Source organism: Diorhabda sublineata, chromosome 8 (genome assembly GCF_026230105.1).
Source record: "Diorhabda sublineata isolate icDioSubl1.1 chromosome 8, icDioSubl1.1, whole genome shotgun sequence".
Taxonomy (NCBI): Eukaryota; Metazoa; Arthropoda; class Insecta; order Coleoptera; family Chrysomelidae; genus Diorhabda; species Diorhabda sublineata.
The window spans coordinates 9,744,540-9,766,280 of record NC_079481.1 but is presented as its reverse complement, the minus strand read 5'-3'; the positions used below and the strand labels follow the sequence as shown (position 1 = coordinate 9,766,280).

The window sequence follows — 21,741 nt, the reverse complement described above, 5'->3', positions numbered from 1 at the left end:
TTTTCAGTTTTGTTATTGAATTTTAAAAAATAATCGAATTTTTGATAATAAAAATTTATTATTTTCAAAATTATTTGTTGTGTGTCGCCCTATATATCTTTAATTTCTCTTAAACATTACGTCTAAAAAACCCTTTTTCAAAAAAATAAATTATTATCTATTATTTTCAAAATTACTTTTCCAAAATTTTGTCGTATATATTTAAAATCACCCTATATATATTCAATCTTTATCAAAAGGACATACCGTGTAAAAAACCATTTTAAAAAAAGAAACTTTTTATATAAAATACGAAATTAATAAAAAAACTAAAAAAAAGTATTATAAATTTATGAATCCCCCTGTATATCGCGAAATTTTGATTGCTTTCATTTGATTTATCTCTTTAATTTTTCTATAACTTTCTGCAAATTTCGTTTTTGTTTTAATCAAAAAACTTTTTAGAATCAAATTTTCGATACAAAACAAAAAATTTAGTTTCAAAATTGTTTTCCAAAATTTTGTCGTATGTATTTAAAATCTTCCTATATATATCCAATCTTTATCAAAAGGACATTACCTGTGAAAAACCATTTTAAAAAAAGAAATTATTTGTATAAAATATGAAATTAAAAAAAAAACCTCAAAAAATGTTTTATAACTTTTTGAATCCCCCTGTATACCGCGAAATTTTTATATATTGATATCATTTGATTTATTTCTTTCGTTTTTCTATAATTTCCTGCAAATTTCATTTTTGTTTTCATGTTTTTTTTTCAAACAAATTTTCGTTACAAAAAATTTATTATTTTTAAAATTACTTTTCGAAAATTTTGTCTTATTTATTTAGAATCGCCCTATAAATATTTAATCTCTATTAAAAGGGCATCACGTGTAAAAAATCATTTTCCAAAAAAAGAAATTATTATTTATATAAAAAACGAAATTAAAAAATTTTTCAAAAAAATGTATACTTTATGTATATTATATATCGATTTCATTTACTTTTTCTTTTTTGTGTTTCTATAAATTCCTGTAAATTTCGTTTTTGTTTTAATTTAAAAAATATTTATTTACAACATTTCAAATTACAATTCAAAAAAGTTGCACCATTTTCTATAATAATCAAAAACTTATATAAATCTTATATTTACATAAAACTTCGTTCACTAGTCGCCAATTTGTATAACACTCAGTATGAAAGAGATCTAACTAAAGAATCTTTAAGATTCATAAAAAAAATTTTAGTGAAAATTCGAATTTTCACCGATTTCACGCCTAGGCCAATTCCTAGATAAAATTACTCCATTACAAACGATTCCTTCCGTATATTACCCCACATTCCAAATAAAAAAATTATCCAGAAAACGGCCAAATCGTCAAATAATTTAAAGCTTTTCAAATTACCTACATAAATATCCAACAACAACAAATATCATCAAACACCAGCTGCGATTTATTAAATTTGGACACATTGGACAAAATCTAAGACTATGGTCCGTAATCGTGTACCATATCCATCATCCTCTGTCTATTATCTTCCGACCTATACAAGAGGAATCAAAATTAAAACCATTTTTAACGCATCCAATTGATTTTCGAAGATAAAATCGAATTTTATCTTCGAAAAAACTTGAAATCAAAGACGCATTAATATATCGAAAGTTCTAAGAAATGAAAATGATTTTTAATGATCTTACATATGTTGTTGTTGATGTTGGAGTTGAAACGAATCCAAATGTTTATTGATTTCTCTATGGACGTGTTCTGGTAGAACCCCAACGCTAGAAAACAAACTTCTAAGCACGTTCAACTCTTCCGTTAACAATTCAATCCTTTTTTGTAGCCTCTCGTTTTCTTTAATTAAAATTTTGACTTTTTCTTCCGTTTCCCTCGTCCGCACTTTCGCTTTTTCCCTACTCTTCCTCACCGCTATATTATTCCTTTCTCTTCTTCGTCTATATTCGTCGCTGTTTTTATCACACGGTTTCATATTTTTTCTTGCTATGTTATGTTGATTCATCAAGGCGTTTTTATTCTTCATATTTATGTTTAATTGATGGTGGATGACAGGACTGGGTGTTAACGTCGTAAAATTAGCACCGGGATTTTGGGGGTACGTTCCGGGGATGTAATTATTCGATATTATATTACAGCCCGGTTGTCTTCTATATTCCTGCGGATCAATCGGTTCTTCTTTGATACTAGGCACGTCACTTCCGGCGGAACTATTCGAATCACTGTTAGAGTTTTGATTTGCCGAATAAGTCGCGCCACTATGGACCGGTTGGGGCATGTAAGCTAAAGTCGTACGGGGATAGTTCGTATTATGTACCCCCATAACTTGTCTAGTTTGTAAATTTTGGATGTGTTTTCCTTGATTGGAAAGTATTTCGGTGAATAAACCATCACTAAATTGGGAATCGTCTATTAAATTTTGTAAATCTAACGATATTTCGGGGGTGTTTAAATCACTTAATTCGTTATGTTGTTGGTATTGTTGTAATTGATGTTGTTTTAAAATAGCTTGAGTTTGTTTCGAACTACCGTTATTATTATTAAGGGTAGTTAAATTATTATTATTATTGTTCATTATGACTGTTTTTTTTGCATCTTGATTTATGGGGTTGTTTTGTTGATTGTCGTACATTTGAGGTGAATCCATGGTATGTAACTTTCACTCAAATCCACTTTCACCGAAACTTTTGTTGTTTATTTTCACTTTTTCTTCAACATAATCTTCAATTTTATTTGTTTGAAATTGGGTTAACGCGCGACTGTTTCGAACAATTACCCGGGAAGAACTGTCACCGTATCGCAGCTCACTTGGGTACCACACGGACGTGCGCTTGCCCAAGTTTACTTTTAGTATACTGAGTAAACTGAGAGTCGATCGTCGATGGTGAACGTATAATAAACTTTGTGTAGATGGACGGATTCGAGAAACGTGCGCCGACGTACTTTTCGAAAGTGAAATGCGCCGATTTAATTTTGTGGTATATAACAAAACCCCGATTCGACGTAATATTTTGATCGCGTATACGCGATTCTATAAGAAAAAAAAAAATTAAACAAACGACAATAAATGTCTAATCGACTACTTTAAACGTTAAAAATTTGTTTGAAAATACAAAATTTCTACTTCACCTGATAACCTTCATAATTACTTTGTGAATATAACCAAAAATTGATCGAATTCTACGATTCGATTTGAACGAATCCTCAAACTACAAAAGAACTGTTTTCTGCAATAATTTGAGGGTTTATTAACTGGAAAATGCCTCTACTCTGTAAAATAACGTTAAAAGTCAGAATTCCTAGTATCATAACTATCTGCAAACCAAAAACTATCCGCAGGGACTACCGTTTACCTAAATCGTGAGTCTCCAACTTCGGAAAGTTCGTTGCTCGGCTATACACTTAAAACGCGTTGCACGACCTTTACCCACGTACTCCAAGCTCGAAATTAGTTAAATGCTCAATATTTTACAATGCAAAAAGATGCACAATCACTTCCCAATTCAAATCGAATCTACAACATCTTTTCCCAAAATAATTTGAGGGTATATTAACTGGAAAGTTCCTTCTACTCTGTACAATAACGTTAAAAGCCAAAATTCCTAGAAACACAACTATCTGCAAACCAAAAACTATCTGCAGGGACTTCCGTTCACTTAAATCGTAAGTCTTCAATTTCGGAAAGGTCGTTGTACGGCTATATACTCCAAAACGCGTTGCATGACCTTTATCTACCTACTTTAAGCTCAAAATTAGTTGAAGGCTCAATATTTTACAATGCATAAAGATGCACAATCACTTGCCAATTCAAATCGAATCTACAACATCTTTTCCCGCAATAATTTGAGGGTATATTAACTGGAAAGTGCCTTCTACTCTGTAAAATAACGTTAAAACCCAAAATTCCTAGGAACATAATTATCTGTAAACCAAAAACTATCCGCAGGGACTTCCGTTTACCTAAATCGTAAGTCTCCAATTTCGGAAAGGTCGTTGCACGGCTATACACATAAAAACGCGTAGCACGACCTCTATCTACCTACTACAAGATCAGAATTAGTTGAAGGCTCAATATTTTACAATGCAAAAAGATGCACAATCACTTGCCAATTCAAATCGAATCCACTACATCTTTTCCCGCAATAATTTGAGGGTGTTTTAACTGGAAAATGCCTTCTACTCTGTGAACTAACGTTGAAAGTCAGAATTCTCAGAAACATAACTATCTGCAAACCAAAAACTGTCCGCAGGGACTTCCATTTACCTAATTCGTAAGTCTCCAGTTTCGGAAAGGTCGTTGTACGGCAATACACTTCAAAACGCGTTGCATGACCTTTATCTACCTACTTTAAGTTCAAAATTAGTTGAAGGCTCAATATTTTACAATACATAAAGATGCACAATCATTTGCCAATTCAAATCGAATCTACTACATCTTTTCCGCGATAATTTGAGGGTGTTTTAACTGGAAAATGCCTTCTACTCTGTAAACTAACGTTGAAAGTCAGAATTCCTAGGAACATAATTATCTGCAAACCAAAAACTATCCGCAGGGACTTCCGTTTACCTAAATCGTAAGTCTCCAATTTCGGAAAGGTCGTTGCACGGCTATACACATAAAAACGCGTAGCACGACCTCTATCTACCTACTACAAGATCAGAATTAGTTGAAGGCTCAATATTTTACAATGCAAAAAGATGCACAATCACTTGCCAATTCAAATCGAATCCACTACATCTTTTCCCGCAATAATTTGAGGGTGTTTTAACTGGAAAATGCCTTCTACTCTGTGAACTAACGTTGAAAGTCAGAATTCTCAGAAACATAACTATCTGCAAACCAAAAACTGTCCGCAGGGACTTCCATTTACCTAATTCGTAAGTCTCCAGTTTCGGAAAGGTCGTTGTACGGCAATACACTTCAAAACGCGTTGCATGACCTTTATCTACCTACTTTAAGTTCAAAATTAGTTGAAGGCTCAATATTTTACAATACATAAAGATGCACAATCATTTGCCAATTCAAATCGAATCTACTACATCTTTTCCGCGATAATTTGAGGGTGTTTTAACTGGAAAATGCCTTCTACTCTGTAAACTAACGTTGAAAGTCAGAATTCTTAGAAACATAACTATTTGCAAACCAAAAACTATCCGCAGGGATTTCCGTTTACCTAAATCGTAAATCTCCAACTTCGGAAAGTTCGTTGCACGGGTATACCCTTAAGAACACGTTGCACGACCTCTACCCACGTACTCCTAGCTCGAAATTAGTTAAAGGCTCAATATTGTACAATGCAAAAAGAAGCACAATCACTTGCTAAATCAAAACAAATCTGCAAACCAAAAACTAACCATATATCTTGTTTAAGTGCTTTCGGAAATTGTTTAAGGAAAGCAATTTTAAGAGAAACTGATGAGGTACTAAGCAATCCATATTGGTTAAATGCTTATACGCACCATAAACTTATAGAAAGAAATGTTGAAATATTTTTTTTAGTGTGCTTCAACCGCTAAGGGTTATTAGCACTTAACCGCGTTGAAATCATTTTTAAATATATCTAGCGATTCAAAACATTCACACTATATATATTAGATTTAAAAATAGATCGAAAATGAATGAAAAACCATTATTTTAGAAAAAATAATAATAAAATAGATATTACGTATTTCAAAATGTCGATTACAAAATATTGAGCAATAATTACTATTATTTTATTTAATACACTCGATTGACGTTTAATTTTCTTTATACCAAAAATATTGTTTATCATTTTGACGGTTTATAAAAAATATGTTTTCAAAATTTTGTTTTGCCCAATAAGAATTATCACATTTTCTATAAATAAAAAAGTTATGATCATCTTCATTTCTTTTAATAAATATTATTTTCTAAATATCTATTTTTTATTATATGCGATAGAAGAGGGAAAACTCTCCCTGTACAATATTCCTAGACCTGTCAAAAGCATTTGACACCGTAAACCATCGTTTATTACTGGATACATTTAAGGATGCAGGGGCGAAACACAGTCAGAATGTTACTACAGGGTATATAAGTTTGATCCGCGTAGTTTCTTCAGGTGTTTGTTGAGATTGACCATTTTCTAACACCTTCTACGACTGTTCTTTGTAATATGGTGTATAAAACTCGAAGACCGAATTTGTTGACTAGTTTCTAATGGATGTTGCTGCACACGATCAATTAGTTGATCCTGGATACAAATCGTGAAGCCTTCGATCTCTGAAAGAAGATTTCCGTTAGTAAACTTTATATTCCAGCTTCTTCAAATAATATTCAGGCGATACGAGGTTGAGGGATCAATATCAAGCTTCTTCCAACTTCTTTTCGTCCACTTAAGGTTTCCAAAAAGTGTGGCGTGGATCTTGATTGCTTGGACTTCATTAATAACATCTTGTATTCTGAGCTGTTGAAATCCTAGATTTTTGTAGGTTTCTTCGTTGGAAAGTTGCACATTTCCATTTGGTGGATTCATCGCAAATGGACTCAAGGAAATAAATCAACTACGAATGGGTGTTTCGTCAGTACTGAAGGAGTTTGGACCGATTTTCAGATGGAAATTTGATCGCCATCCATTCATCGTTGTTAAAAGGAAATTTCCAATAGTTGGGTGGACTTGGTGATGTCTTCTTCTTCGCCAACTGCTTCATGTGTAGGTGGTTCACATCTGACTTATTGCAGATTTTCAATATCGTTTTATCAATTAATATTTATTTTGTCGATGGGTGAGGGGCGGAAAGTTGAGTCGTGGATCACGTTTTAATTTATCTTCAGGGTTTTTTATAGTCCTGGTGGTGGTTGTAGTCGAAGTATATTCAATTCTTCAACTCCACGTCTAATAATACCATTTTTTCGATTATTATCGCAAATTGTCAAAAAAAGGTTATTGCAATAAAAATTAACGTAAAATTGCAAAAAAGCAAAAATGGTTTCGATTCAGCAAACAAGAATCAAGAAAGAAAGTGCTTATAAACCGAAATCGAAATAACCGCGTGCCAAAATATCCTGACAAGTAAAAAAATTATCATAAAAGCTGCGTTGCCAAAACTGATATAGAAATTAGTAAAAATACTTTTAATTTTTTTGAATCAACAATTTTAATTCAATTATTTAGTTCTACAAGTTCAATTCGAAGTAAACGATGTCTTCTAAACAGCTTAGATACCAGATCATCTTGCAAATTGAAAACAAAAATAAATCAAAAGTAGCTACAACATAAATGATTAGAAAATCTGTGAAATCTATGTCAAAACCAAAAGATTACCTCGTAGAAAATAAAGTAAAAATAAAAGAAATCATTTCAGACTTTAGATCGATGGAAATAGAAAGAGCTGGCAATGTAGAAGATTGATATTAGAGCAATAGGGAGGATCTATTTGAAAGAGCTGGCAATGTAGAAGATTGATATTAGGGCAATGGGGAGGATCTATTCGAAAGAGCTGGCAGTGTAAAAGATTGAGGCAATAGAGAAGATCTAATCGACAGGCTGGCAATGTAGAAGATTGATATTAGGGCAATAGGGAGGATCTATTAGAAAGAGCTGGCAATGTAGAAGATTGATATTAGAGCAATAGGGAGGATCTATTTGAAAGAGCTGGCAATGTAGAAGATTGATATTAGGGCAATGGGGAGGATCTATTCGAAAGAGCTGGCAGTGTAAAAGATTGAGGCAATAGAGAAGATCTAATCGACAGGCTGGCAATGTAGAAGATTGATATTAGGGCAATAGGGAGGATCTATTTGAAAGAGCTGGCAATGTAGAAGATTGATATTAGGGCAATAGGGAGGATCTATTAGAAAGAGCTGGCAATGTAGAAGATTGATATTAGGGCAATAGGGAGGATCTATTCGAAAGAGCTGGCAGTGTAGAAGATTGAGGCAATAGAGAAGATCTATTCGAAAGAGCTGGCAATGTAGAAGATTGATATTAGGGCAATAGGAAGGATCTATTTGAAAAAGCTGGCAATGTATAAGATTGATATTAGGGCAATAGGGAGGATCTATTCGAAACAGCTGGCCGTGTAGAAGATTGAGGCAATAGAGAAGATCTAATCGACAGGCTGGCAATGTAGAAGATTGATATTAGGGCAATAGGGAGGATCTATTTGAAAGAGCTGGCAATGTAGAAGATTGATATTAGGGCAATAGGGAGGATCTATTAGAAAGAGCTGGCAATGTAGAAGATTGATATTAGGGCAATAGGGAGGATCTATTCGAAAGAGCTGGCAGTGTAGAAGATTGAGGCAATAGAGAAGATCTATTCGAAAGAGCTGGCAATGTAGAAGATTGATATTAGGGCAATAGGGAGGATCTATTTGAAAGAGCTGGCAATGTAGAAGATTGATATTAGGGCAATAGGGAGGATCTATTTGAAAGAGCTGGCAATGTAGAAGATTGATATTAGGGCAATAGGGAGGATCTATTCGAAAGAGCTGGCAGTGTAGAAGATTGATATTAGGGCAATAGGGAGGATCTATTTGAAAGAGCTGGCAATGTAGAAGATTGATATTAGGGCAATAGGGAGGATCTATTTGAAAGAGCTGGCAATGTAGAAGATTGATATTAGGGCAATAGGGAGGATCTATTAGAAAGAGCTGGCAATGTAGAAGATTGATATTAGGGCAATAGGGAGGATCTATTTGAAAAAGCTGGCAATGTAGAAGATTGATATTAGGGCAATAGGGAGGATCTATTTGAAAAAGCTGGCAATGTAGAAGATTACGGTGATAGGGAGGATCTATTCGAAAGAGTTGGCAATGTACAAGATTAGGGAAAGAGCTGGCAATGTAGAAGATTGACATTAGGGGGTAGGGAGGATCTATCTTTGAAAGAAGTAGTTGTTTCAAGTTCATATCGAGTTTTCACGTATTTTGAAACGCACTGTATATATTTATCTGTAATCCACTTTAGTATATATCCTCTGAATATAATATTTAGGAAGTTTTTTTTGTTTTATTTACTTTATAAACAGTATTCAAACAATAAGTTATCTAATCAGGCGCCGGCTACGGTGACGTTGTTTGTATTTCTTAAAAATAATTTTTCAATTATTTTGAATTGAAAAAATTGTTTATTATTAATCTTTCTACCTGTCAGATGATTCATTGAATCAATAAAACTATATTAGAACCATCAAAATACGATTTTTATCTATTGAAGACAAAATAATTATATATCTGGAATTATGATTTATCGGTAGTATCGGCAACAGCGCTTTAAGTGCACTACTGGCCACCCGTAGATTGAAAATGACGTCATCGTTACCTGAAACCAAACATTGTGATTCTGCCGAATCACACGTGCAGGAATGCACACATAAACGTAAAAAATCCTATAAAGTAGGTCAGGTTTTTAATACCTGTAATGATCCTCCAGCACCATCTATCGACTAGAAACTAAAACTTTTATACTAAAATAATATTTTGGAATACCTCAATAGGAATTTTATAAATATATTACGTATTTAAAAATGAAAATATTTTTATTGATCAAATCTAATCAAGAATCATATCGATTTCAAGAATTTTTATTTTTTTGTAATAGCGCCATCTTTACAATAGGTAAAAATTAGTAAAAATATCCGAATCTGTAATTGTATTGAAAACTGCGTTTAATGTTGTTATTGATTGCTAGATGGCACTAGTGAATAAAAAAATGTAATGTAAATCAAATATAAAAAAATTGGTGGTAATTTCTGATATAAAAATATTAAAATATAATTATAAAATGCAGATATGTTATAATATGAATGAAAAATGATTTTTTTGTCAAAAATTAACAAAAATTTCTGTATATACATTCGATTATGAGGATTTTAATATTTAGAAAATTCTTATCAAATTTTTACCAACAATTTTCATTTAAATCAGAATCGAAATTGATTATTAACTACTAAAAAAGAAGAATTAGTAAGTAATGATTTTAAATTCTAATAAATTAGAATCGATTTTTTAAGAACTCAATTCTAGGTTTCTAGAAAATCCCCATTAGTTCACGTTATTCCTAATAGATGTCTCGTCACTTCATTTTTACATACGAGCAATCTATGTAACCGTATGGTAGTAAATAATTGATAATCCCATCTCTATATTTACGATAATGAGAAATTTATATTTTTATAATTACAAAAATAAATCAATTTATATTAAAATCTTCAAATTAACTTCTTGATTTCCCTTTTAATTATTTTCTCAACTTCTTAATAAAAAGATATTGAAGTTTAACCTTCGTCATTGGTTCGTTAACTAGGAGGAAGTTGTTTACTTCGCGTTGTAGTGGACGCCATTTTGATCACCAAATCCTTTTGTTAATAATTTCTATTCGAACCTCGTATGGTGGATAAATATTTGATTATACCTAATAAAGAGAATAAAATACTGAACTTTAGACTTTTCGTTATTGGCACAGGAAAAGAAATATTTCATTACAGCTAAAAATAACTTGGTATCCAGATAACGACACCTCTACGTTCTCTCTAGATATACGACTCCAATCGACAATTGTGTTGATGATAATATAATATTCCAACTTATAAATAACGTTTCGGACGTGTTTGAAGCAGTTTAGAAGCTGATACATAAAATTATTGGGAATACTACAAACAATAATAAAAAAAACCATCAACTCTTAGAGATGTTGAAACAAATGTTTGGTTATCTTGTAAGTAGAGTTGTTTACATTTTTAAATGATAAATTAATTCAACACGTGGTTTGGTTTATCTATTTAGATTTAGATTCTTGTATAATACATAGTGGCGAGGTAAGATCGTGATTTTTGTTTGTGATATAATTTTGTTTGAAACACTACAATTTTTTTTATTACGGTAGAAATTGATTTTTAACAAGATTTTTTTCAAAGTATAACTTTTGTTCACGAAATTTTAATGGAAATATTCAAAAATTTCAAACTACAATTTAATGACAATTAAATAAAAATTATAATTTAATACAGAAATTCCAGGTGTTAGTATTAATGATTGTTTACTTGGTAATTTACGATATAAATAATTATTAATATTAAACAATTTTTTTTCGTTAATCAAAGATTATAAAGATTAAAAACAGGATGTTAATTTTACCATTGACTTTTATCAAAAGAAATTATTTTATATCGATGTGATAGTATGTTATATGAAAACATTATACAGGGTAATACGTAAATTCGATTATTAAAAATTATATAACATATTTTCAAATATTTATTATCTATACTATTTCTTGAGATATGGGCTGATAAAGACTGCTTCCTCGTTATTAACAGTTAAATATTAAGTAGCAGATCAAAATAATAAAATTTAAATCCAGCAATTTTCAAATCATCAATTCCCTGATGGTGAATACATAGGTTTAGCTTGGAAATATATTCGAATTAGTACACTTTGGTGTTTAATTTGTTACAATCCCACTTTTTATAGATTATATACAATTGGTATTACTTTAAATCATTAAAGGTGTACTGCAAAAGTGTTTTAAGGAAAATATAACTCAAAAAATTCGTTACCATTTTTTTTTTATCTTTTAAACCATTTTAAATATTTCATTTGCTTAAATTAAAGGACAATCTGTATAGATTTTTTATTAGTTTTTCATATAGTGAATTAGTGGTTTCAAATTGTATATAAAATTTTAAAAAAATCGTTATCATTATAGTTTATTTCCGATAAGATTTATTTTTAATTAATTGATTAAGATATTGAAAAGTTTATTATTTATTATTTTTCGAAAATTAGTACGGTTTCTGCCATAATTGGATCGACGGACTTTTGAAATGAATTAAAAGAAAGATTTTATTATTGGGGGGGTTATATTTAGGCTCGGCTGAAGAAAGGAAAGACGTACACTACGATTAATGGATTTTGCCATCTCGAAAACGCTAACCAATAATTTTATATTTAATTTCTCTTCAATAAATATAAGAGGTCTGTTTAAATTCTGCTTTTCCTTTAAACCATTCATATTTAAAAACTATTATTTATTATCACGTGACGAGATTGTTGTTTGTCGAAACTTTTTATTGTTAAACAACCCTCGTATTTGCATGGATATATAGTTCAGGAAATGAATAACAAATATTTCCTATGACTAATTGGGACTTGACGGTTTGTTTTTTTTTTGTTACAGATTTGCATGATTCCCGTCATACTAATATGGTTTTTCATGAAGGAAAACAGATATAAATACCTCTACATACTCCGGAAAACATGGCGGAGGGATTTAAGGTAAATAATATTTTCTGATTGGTCTATAGAAACCTGGGGACAATCAGTATAACAATTTCGTATATTTATATTGTTCAAAAAATTTTTTGGATTAGAAATTATTTTTTTCCAAAAATTTGGGGGTGGTTTCGTGATAATACTTTATACGTACAATGTCGCTGATGTTAACAATTTTTTAAACAAATTACAATTCTACTTATTGTATGATACAAAACGGTCTCTAATTGACTCTAATTGAATCTTTCTTGATAATTTTGATCTTCGTATAATATTATACGAGGTGTGATCGAAAAATATGGTGAATAAATTTTTATAGTGTCTAATTTTTATCAATTATTATAGAGGTATTTTGATGGTTCTTAAAGCTTTCGCAAGAATAGGTATTAGTGAAATAAAAAAAGAAACGGTACCGAAAATATTTACCAGAATAGCTAATAAAACACCCGATAAAGTAGCGATTTATTTTGAAAATGAAACATGGACTTTTCGTCAGGTGAGTTGTTTCATAATCGTCTTCAACAAAGTGTCGTAGGCTTTCTTAATATCGATAAACGTAAAAATTTTCTATAATTGTGCTGTCATCTGTCAAAAATTTTGGATTTGACGAATCTTTGTCATAATATTTTTATTGATACGATTGATTTTTTAGTTAGATGATTATAGTAATCGAATAGCGAATTATTTTATATCGATTGGTTACAAAAAAGGCGATACCGTCGCCCTTTTATTAGAAAATAGGCCTGAATATGCGGCCATATGGATGGGATTGGCAAAATTAGGTGTGATAACAGCCTTAATCAACACGAATTTGATATCGAAACCTTTGTATCATTGTATATCTGTGGCTAAAGTGAAAGCTTTGATATTTGGTTCGGATTTTAGCAATGGTAAGATTCGATTTCAATTTTTTCACTAAAAGTTTTTAAAAAAATCGATTAGTATAAAGTGTGTACCAAAAAATGGGGTTTTCATTCAAGCATATATCGGGAAAATGAAAATATCTTATGAAAAATATAACATTTTGTTGGTAATAATTCGAGAATACATTGTGAAGTTATAAAATGACATTTTCGTGTGAAAAGACAAACATTTTATGATAAAAACGACCAAAATTCAATAAAAAAGTTCGTAGGAGCTAGATCTGGGAAAAATAGTGGTGAAATACTATTCATATACAGGGAGTAGCGAAAAAATTTGGTAATAATTCGAGAATACATTGTGAAATTATTAAATGAAATTATCCTATGAAATGATCAAAATTTTATGACGAAAACGGCCACAATTCAATAAAAAAAGTTCGTAGGAGCTAGATCTGGGAGAAATAGTGGTGAAAGACTATTAATATATAGGGTGTAGTGAAAAAAGTTGGTAATAATTCGTGAATACATTGTGAAGTTATAAAATGAAAAATCCAAAGATGGAGTTAGATCGGGGAAAAATAGTGGTTTCTATACGCGATATGATACAGATACAGATTGTCACTTGATAATAATATCAATAACAATAATTTTCACAAGCAGAACTATTTTTTTTTTCGTTTTTCAGTTGTTTACGATATTTTTCCGAATTCCCAAGATGGGATACAGTTGTTCCAATTAAATACATCGAAAAATGATGATGTCCAAATTCGTGACGACAAAATTCTAGATCTGCAACACTGCATATCGAATCAATCGACTTCTTCGCCCGAAATAGAAATTAATCTAACGAATCCTAAGGATAAACTACTTTACATTTATACTTCCGGCACAACGGGACTTCCGAAAGCCGCCAAAATTACAAATGCCAGGTAAATATATACTGCAAGGTTGAGAAGTTCATTTCTTTCGAAATATATATTCGTATATAGAAATTGGGATGTCGCCAAGCGTAATTTTTCCTTATCTCGCAGAAAAATTGTTGATTTATTACACATAAACTTATAAAAATTGCAATGATGCTAAATGTATGTGTTTTTCAAAAAAATTTATAGACTGCAATGATGTCAATTTGTACTTTTCTCTTGTTAAACAGAGTATGAAAATCTCGATGTTGCTAAATGGATCTTGTCCCCAACGTTAAGAAATCGCATATTTTATTCAGGGGATTTATCAAAAGTTGTATTTGTTTTTTTAGATTCAATTTCGCTGTAACTGGTATACATTATTTTGTGTCCTTCGAGGACAATGACGTTTTTTATAATCCCTTACCTTTGTATCACGCGACAGGTGGTATGTTAACGATTGGTCAATGTTTACTTTTTGGTGTGACTGTCGCATTGAGAAAAAAATTTTCCGCTTCCCATTTTTGGACAGATTGCGTCCTGTATAATTGTACGGTGAGTATTTTGAAGACAATCGATTGTTGGTGTAAAGTATACGGGGGTAGAAAGAAAATATGTATTAACCTTTTTCATATTTTTCTGGACTTTTTTTGAATTTTATGTCTTTAGTGACGTTCTTTATTTTTGTTTAAAAATTACGTAATTTTTTTTATTTCGGAGACAATTTTTCGAAATTTTGGCAACTTTTTCAATATTTCAATAAACTTTAAGGAAATTATTGAAAATTGGATTAATTTTTTAAACTTTTTGGAAAATTTGAAGAAAATATGGTTAAAGTCTAGAAGTTTCTAAAGCACTACAAGCTCGTAAGAGTTCTGGAACTAGAACTCAAGAAATTCTTGAAAAAATTATGAAATTTTGATACTTTCTGGAACGTTTTTTTGAAAATCTGCTCAATTTCTTAATATTTATGAAATTTCTGTATCTTTTTTGTTATTTTCGAGACATTCTAGAATATAGATGCTTCTGAAAATATATTTTTCCAAAATTTGCTGAAACTCTGGATGTTTTTGAAAAAATTTGGAAATCTTAGCAACGTTTTGGATGTTTGAAGATACTTTATTGCTATTTTTCTAGCTTTTTAGGGGATTTTGGAAAATTTTGGTATTTTTACGATAGTTTTATGAAATTCTGGATGTATTTGGAGAAATTTTGAAAATTTCTAGAGTTTTTGTTAACATTGTTGTTGTTGTTGATAACATTCTGAAAGGTTTTGAATATTTATAGGAAATTTCTTTCACTTCTCGTGACGTTCTAGATGATTCTTGAGCAATTTTTATGAAATTTTTGATGTTTTTCAGAAAAGTTGAACTTATTCTAGAAATTTTTGCAACGTTTTGCATATATAGAGAGACTTTTCGTAACGTTTTAAGTAATTCTGAAAAGCTGTAGGTAATATTTTGAAAATTTGATGACATCTTTGATCTCTGGAAATATTGTTGAGAATTGTTGACAACGTTCTGGATATTCATACAAAATTTGAACATTTCTCGTAAAATTTTGGGTCTTTTTAGGTGATTTTGAACAGTTTTCGACATATTTTGGGAAATTTTGAACATTTCTCGTAAAGTTTTAACACTTTCTAGATTATTTTGAGCAGTTTTAGAAATATTTTTGTGAAATTTTGAACAATTTCTCGAAATTTTGCTAATATTTTGAATACTTTGGAAAATTCTAGATATTTATGGAACATTTTTTCTAACTACAACTATAAAGTTGTTGGTGTTTCTGGAAAATTTCAGTTTTCGTCAAGCTCTAGATGATTCTTGAGCAATTTTTTTAAAGTTTCATAAAATTTTGGATGCTTTTGGAAAATTATGAACAAATTTTGGAGAAGCAACGTTATTTATAGAGCTTTAAACAATTTTTGTAACAGTGTAAGTGAATTTGGTAAATTTGAGAAACTTTCTGGAATTTTTACAACGTTTTGAATGTTAATAGAAAATTTCTTCTACTTTTCGTGACGTTTTAGATGATTTTGAGCAGATTTTCGAAATATATTTGAAAAATTTCCACAATTTCTTGATAGTTCGAGAAAATTTTTCATGTTTCTAGACCAATACAACTTGGTAATAATACGCTAACGTTCTAGAACTCCGAACGTCTTAATTGAGAGTCTATTTAGGCATTACAGTTTTCTATTACTCTCCGGCAGATGGCGCGTCGAATTTCCCGTTTTTAGACGTTGCCAAGTTTCGAATTCGAACTTGATTATCGGACAATAGACTAAAATTAACGAATATTATTGAATATTGTTGTAGATAGCCAATTATATAGGGGAAACTTGTAGATATATATTAGCCGCGAATAAGGGGGAAAACGACGTCAAACACGGAATAAAAAAAATGTTCGGAAACGGTTTGAAGAAAGACGTTTGGATAGATTTCGTTAAAACTTTCAAAATTCCTCAAATCATCGAATTTTACGGTTCCACCGAAGGCAACACCAATTTAAGTAAGTCAAATCTGTTAACCGAAAAAATTTTCCTTCGTCATTTTCCTTTCAGTTAATTTAGATAACACACCGGGAGCGGTGGGATTTTTACCGTTTTATTTAGCGCCAATATTTTCCATACTTTTGATAAAATACGACGAAGAAACCAAACAACCGATTCGAAACGAAAATGGACATTGTATAAAATGTGAACCGGGCCGACCCGGCGTTTTGATTGGGAGAATTCACGAAAAAATAAGCACGCACAACTTCGACGGTTACGTCGACGCCAAAGAAACCGTCAAAAAAATATTAAAAGATGTTTTTAGAAAAGGAGATTCGTATTTCAATTCCGGTGATCTAATGGTGCAAGACGAATTCGGTTATTTTTATTTTAAAGACCGAACCGGAGATACATATAGGTGAGAATCGATTTTTCATCGTTGTAACTGCCAGTCCGATCCTGTTCTTTCTTTATATCGCCCACCTTAACCTTCCAAGTGACATTTTCTAGAAATTTCGAGTTGAATACTCGGTTTAAAATAATTAGCAATATAAATAACGAAAAATTAATTGATACGGTCCTGGTCGATTACTATCTCGAAACGAGAATCAACGATATCGAAATAGTTCAGTCTTGTTTTATGTTATAATAAGACAGGGTGGAACTGGCGTTTCCTGTGTTACATAGATTTGCAAAAAACGAACTAATTCGGCACTGATCTATATTTATTTCGGAGAAGCGATTTCCTGAAGGCTCTAGAAATATCTGGAACGTTCGATTCCTATCTCTAAACGTTGTTTAGAATTGTTGGCAACATTCTGGATATTCATATAAAATTTGAACATTTTTCCTAAAGTTTTGGGACTTTCTAGATGATTTTGGAAAGTTTTCGAAATATTTTTGGAAAATTTGAAAACTTTGGGACTCTCTAGATAATTTTGAGCAGTTTTCGAAATATTTTTGGAAAATTTGATCATTTCTTGTAAAATTTTGGGACTTTCTAGATGATTTTGGACAGTTTACGAAATATTTTGGGAAAATTTGATAATTTCTTATAAAATTGTGGGACTTTCTAGATGAGTTTGGCAAGTTTTCGAAATATTTTGAGAACATTTGAATATTTCTCGTTAAATTTTGGGACTTTCTTGGTGATTTTGAGCAGTTTTAGAAGTATTTTGGGAAAATTTGAATATTTCTCGTAAAATTTTGGGTCTTTCTAGATCATTTTGGGCAGTTTATGAAATATTTTGGAGAAATTGAACATTTCTCGTAAAATTTTGGGACTTTCTACGTGATTTTGGGCAGTTTTCGAAATATTTTGGGAAAATTTGAAAATTGTGGGATTCTCTAGATGATTTTGGACAGTTTACGACATATTTTTGGAAAATTGAACATTTCTCGTAAAATTTCTAGATGATTTTGAGCAGTTTTCGGTCCTGTCTTATGTTATAATATGACAGGTTCGAACTGGCGATTCTTGTATTGATCAATTTTACGAAATTCGGCTCCGTGATTATTTCGAATGGTGATATTGTGACTTTTTGAAAAAAATTGTCTACAGCCGAAACGTTGTATCTTCAGTAATTGTTCCAACAGCTGCTTCGATTATTATTATTTCCTGAATGCCAACTGGTAGCCAAGGTGCATAAAAACGATCCTTGATGAAGCCACGAAAGTAGAAATCACACGGCGTCAAATCTGGTTAATGTAGAGGGCATGTGATTGAATATTTCTCGTCCAACAGTCTCTTCACTCATATATAGTATAACATAGTCTTTGCCAACTTGTTTATGATCACTATTGTTGTAGGATTAATGCAAATCAAACACCAAAGTGTGCTTTTTTTTTAAATATATATTCAGAGGTTTCGAATAACGATGTATTCATCGTCAGGGACTAAAATTATTGTCAAAGTACAATGTAAAAATATGTTCAAAAGTATAACGATATTTGAAAGAAATTATTTACAATATTTAATAGGGGGTTGGGGGGTTCCGAAATATTTTCTTTTAAAAATAATTAAATTTCTACGATTCCAAAAAAACAATATTCAAAATGGCACGTGACACAAATATAGAGTTTATTGATTCTTGTTGCTATTCAAATTTTTATTAGTTAGAAATAGCAACTAGAATCAACAAAATGTCATATTTATGTCACGTGTCAATTTAAATATTAATTTTGAATAGCGTGAATTTAATAATTTAAAAAAATAAATTTCAAAGCCTCTCAGTACCCCATTAATTAATTTTAGTAATTTTTTTAAATATCTATGTACTTCTCAACTCTGAAGCAATTACCGCAAACCCACGCAACGGTTTACCCTTTTCGTTAATTTCAAGGCTTTAATCCGCCGATACTACGCAAAGATTCACCTTTTTCGTTGATTCCAAGGCCTCAATTTGTCTATTACACGCAAAGATTCACCTTTTTCGTTAATTTCAAGGCTTTAATCCGCCTTTCCACGAAAAAATTCACCTTTTTCGTTGATTCCAAAGCCTCAATCCGCCTTTTCCATGCAACGATTCACCCTTTTCGTCGATTCAAGGCCTCAATTTGTCTATTAAACGCAAAGATTCACGTCGATTCTAAGACTGCAATCAGCCTGATCATTAGAATTTAACGGAGGGAATGACAGCTGAAGCAAGAAATATATAAAAGGGGTTGAAATAGAAATAAAAGATAATTTATTTACAATCGGGAGCAACGTGGACGACACTAACCTTATCATTGAACGTCTTTGCTCAAGCGAGAACCTGAACGTGGTGATTTTTCAATCAGTTTGGTGTTTGATTTGCCACAATCCGACGTTTTACTAACAAATACGTATATATCTGTTCACATTGTATCCATTTTAGATGGAAAGGAGAAAACGTGGCGACAACGGAAGTTGAATTAGTAATTTCCGATATAATCGGACCAAAAGACGTCGTAGTATATGGTGTAGAGGTAATTTTCGTAAAATATTTTTTTCTAACATCGATCATTTTAAAAAATAATGTATATTTAGGTACCAAAGAACGAAGGTAAAGCCGGTATGATAGGAATCGCCGATAAAAACCGAACAGTAGATAAAAAAACTTTAGCCGAGGGTTTGAAATCTCAATTACCTGCTTACGCGGTACCTCTATTTTTGAGGATAATGGATTCGGTACCTTTAACGGGTACTTTCAAAATGAAAAAAACCGATTTACAACGAGAAGGTTTCGATATAAACGTTATAAAAGATCCTTTATACGTTTACGATAATAAAAAAGTCGATTACGTACCCATACAAAAATTTTATCTTGACATCATAAACGGTACTGTCAAATTGTGATTTTTTTTGCCACACTGTATATTTAAAAAAAATAAATTGTTATGCCAAAGTTGTTATTAAATATATATATTTTAAAAAAATCAGTTTTTGTTGACACATTTTAATAAATTGAACGACAGCTTCAGTGCAAGTACAAAAGTCGAATGTAATCACCTTATAAATAATAAATTTCTTTTGAAAACAAAATTTTGTACGTAAACCGATGACCTATTGCCCCTTTACATTTGAATTAAATTGAATTTAAGTACGTTCAAAATATAAAAAAAAATTTACCCAACCGGAAGTTGTTTCCATGTGATTTTGTTATACAAGGGGGTTAAGAAAAGTAATGTATCGATCGAGCGAAAAGGACGAAAAAGAAGAAGTATTACACTCATTTTTGGACAACTTTGAAGGATTTATGACAACTCAGATTTCATGAAAAAAAAACTATATTTCCAATTATATATACAGTGTGTTTTCTATTTTAAACTCCACATATAAAATTCAATATGAAACAATATTTAAAAATAAATATCTGGAGCTTGAAATGATGTGTTTACACAAGACAAAAAGACAGAATCATTGATTTTAAAGAAGCCTTTGACAACATCAACTAATCCAAAGTGTCAGCGGCATTTTAAGGCTTGGAAATGTCGAGAAAACTGAGAAACTCGAAGTTTATGGAAGATTCATGAACTCAAGTTAAATTGTGCAACCAATGAAGTGTTGATGGACTATCAGCTTTTGCTGATAACATGGCAATGATAACAAGAATCAAAATTAAACTGTTGGAGATGTTTGAAGAAGTAGAAAACTAAAAATGGGTGAATACAACTTCGATTCAAGACCTTTTATGTAAATTTGAGTTTATGAAAAACTACAAAATTATTTTTGGTCTTTTACGGCGATGAAATATGGAGAAAGATTATTGAAGAGTCAAAATAATCGACATCCTGCGAAATCAAAACATTATTAATTTTGTCAAAGTTCGAATAATCTAATCGTTTGACAGTTGATAGTAGAAACGTTAATTTGACGAGTAGATCATAGATAACAAAACAAGTGAGATATGATAGACAACACGACAGATGACAGGCATGATCATAGATATCACAGATCAGTTGACGGATGGAAGAAACGATAGTTGACAGATTGAGGAAACGACAGTTGATTGGTGGATCAAGGATAACACGACACGTGCGATAATTTGTCAGATAGGAAGAACGAAAATTGGCAGACGAATATGATCATAGACATCACAGGAAGAAATGACAGGTGCGATCATAGACAACACGATAGATGGCAAATATGATTATAGATTTGACAGATAGCAGAAACAACAAATGACACAACACACGAGACAAATGCAAGACATAATCATAAATATCACAGATTGTTTGACAGATGGAGGAAACGAAAGTTGACGGATGGATCATAGACATCACAAAACAGTTGACAGATAGGAAGAACGACAATGGAAGGACGAATATGATCATAGACATCACAGATTTGACAGATAGCAGAAACGACAAATGACAGATAAAATATTGTATGTAAATATTAACATTTTACCATGTTTATATATATATTTTTTAATATTCTATTCACCATGAATATGAATTTTGTAAAATTAATGCAAATATATCAATTATTTTGGCAAATTTCGAACAAAAATTTGTTTTTTTAATACATTTTCATATTTTTGAGAAATTTTCAAAAATGTTCTTTTCCAATTTTTCCATTTTTCAATTAGTTCCTACCCCCCTAATTGAAATCGATGAATAAGTAATTTCAAAAACTTATTTTGAGATTATATTTCATCAAATTTTTTTGTCTGTGTATTTTTTATAATCCTCATAATAATACAAACTTCAAATTTTCCTTTTTTTAAATTTCGGTCACATTTTAAAGTAGTTTTTTTAATTTTTTCCTACCTCTAATTAA

General features: G+C 31.1%; 2 protein-coding genes across 3 annotated transcripts; one reads left to right on the top strand and one right to left on the bottom strand.

Annotated features, from left to right (window-relative positions):
* On the bottom strand, positions 1–3,002 carry LOC130447759 (CCAAT/enhancer-binding protein). Its single transcript, XM_056784745.1, has 2 exons — positions 1,680–3,002; positions 1–1,525 (listed from the first exon to the last, which is right to left on the bottom strand). Exons 1-2 carry the CDS (start codon positions 2,642–2,644, stop codon positions 1,471–1,473), a joined length of 1,020 nt encoding a protein of 339 aa, XP_056640723.1. The 5' UTR covers positions 2,645–3,002; the 3' UTR covers positions 1–1,470.
* Positions 3,003–10,095: 7,093 nt separating this feature from the next.
* On the top strand, positions 10,096–21,471 carry LOC130447758 (long-chain fatty acid transport protein 4-like). 2 transcript variants are annotated; one of them, XM_056784743.1, is made up of 10 exons: positions 10,096–10,678; positions 12,140–12,237; positions 12,580–12,730; positions 12,887–13,124; positions 13,783–14,026; positions 14,353–14,554; positions 16,321–16,513; positions 16,566–16,914; positions 19,355–19,445; positions 19,507–21,471. In XM_056784743.1, exons 1-10 carry the CDS (start codon positions 10,652–10,654, stop codon positions 19,813–19,815), a joined length of 1,902 nt encoding a protein of 633 aa, XP_056640721.1. In that variant the 5' UTR covers positions 10,096–10,651; the 3' UTR covers positions 19,816–21,471. The 2 variants fall into 2 exon arrangements, with proteins under 2 accessions (XP_056640721.1, XP_056640722.1); XM_056784744.1 differs by lacking the exon at positions 10,096–10,678 and adding an exon at positions 10,701–10,778 and having other exon boundaries at positions 19,507–20,001.
* The last annotated feature ends 270 nt before the right edge of the window (positions 21,472–21,741 follow it).

Coding starts and splice junctions, on each gene's coding strand:
- LOC130447759 (XM_056784745.1), bottom strand. CDS start 2,644: ATGGATTCACCTCAAATGTACGACAATCAACAAAACAACCCCATAAAT. Junction 1,526..1,679: donor CAACATCAACAACAACATAT/GTAAGATCATTA, acceptor CCTCTTGTATAG/GTCGGAAGATAATAGACAGA.
- LOC130447758 (XM_056784743.1), top strand. CDS start 10,652: ATGTTGAAACAAATGTTTGGTTATCTT. Junction 12,731..12,886: donor AAACATGGACTTTTCGTCAG/GTGAGTTGTTTC, acceptor TTGATTTTTTAG/TTAGATGATTATAGTAATCG. Junction 14,027..14,352: donor GCCAAAATTACAAATGCCAG/GTAAATATATAC, acceptor TTGTTTTTTTAG/ATTCAATTTCGCTGTAACTG.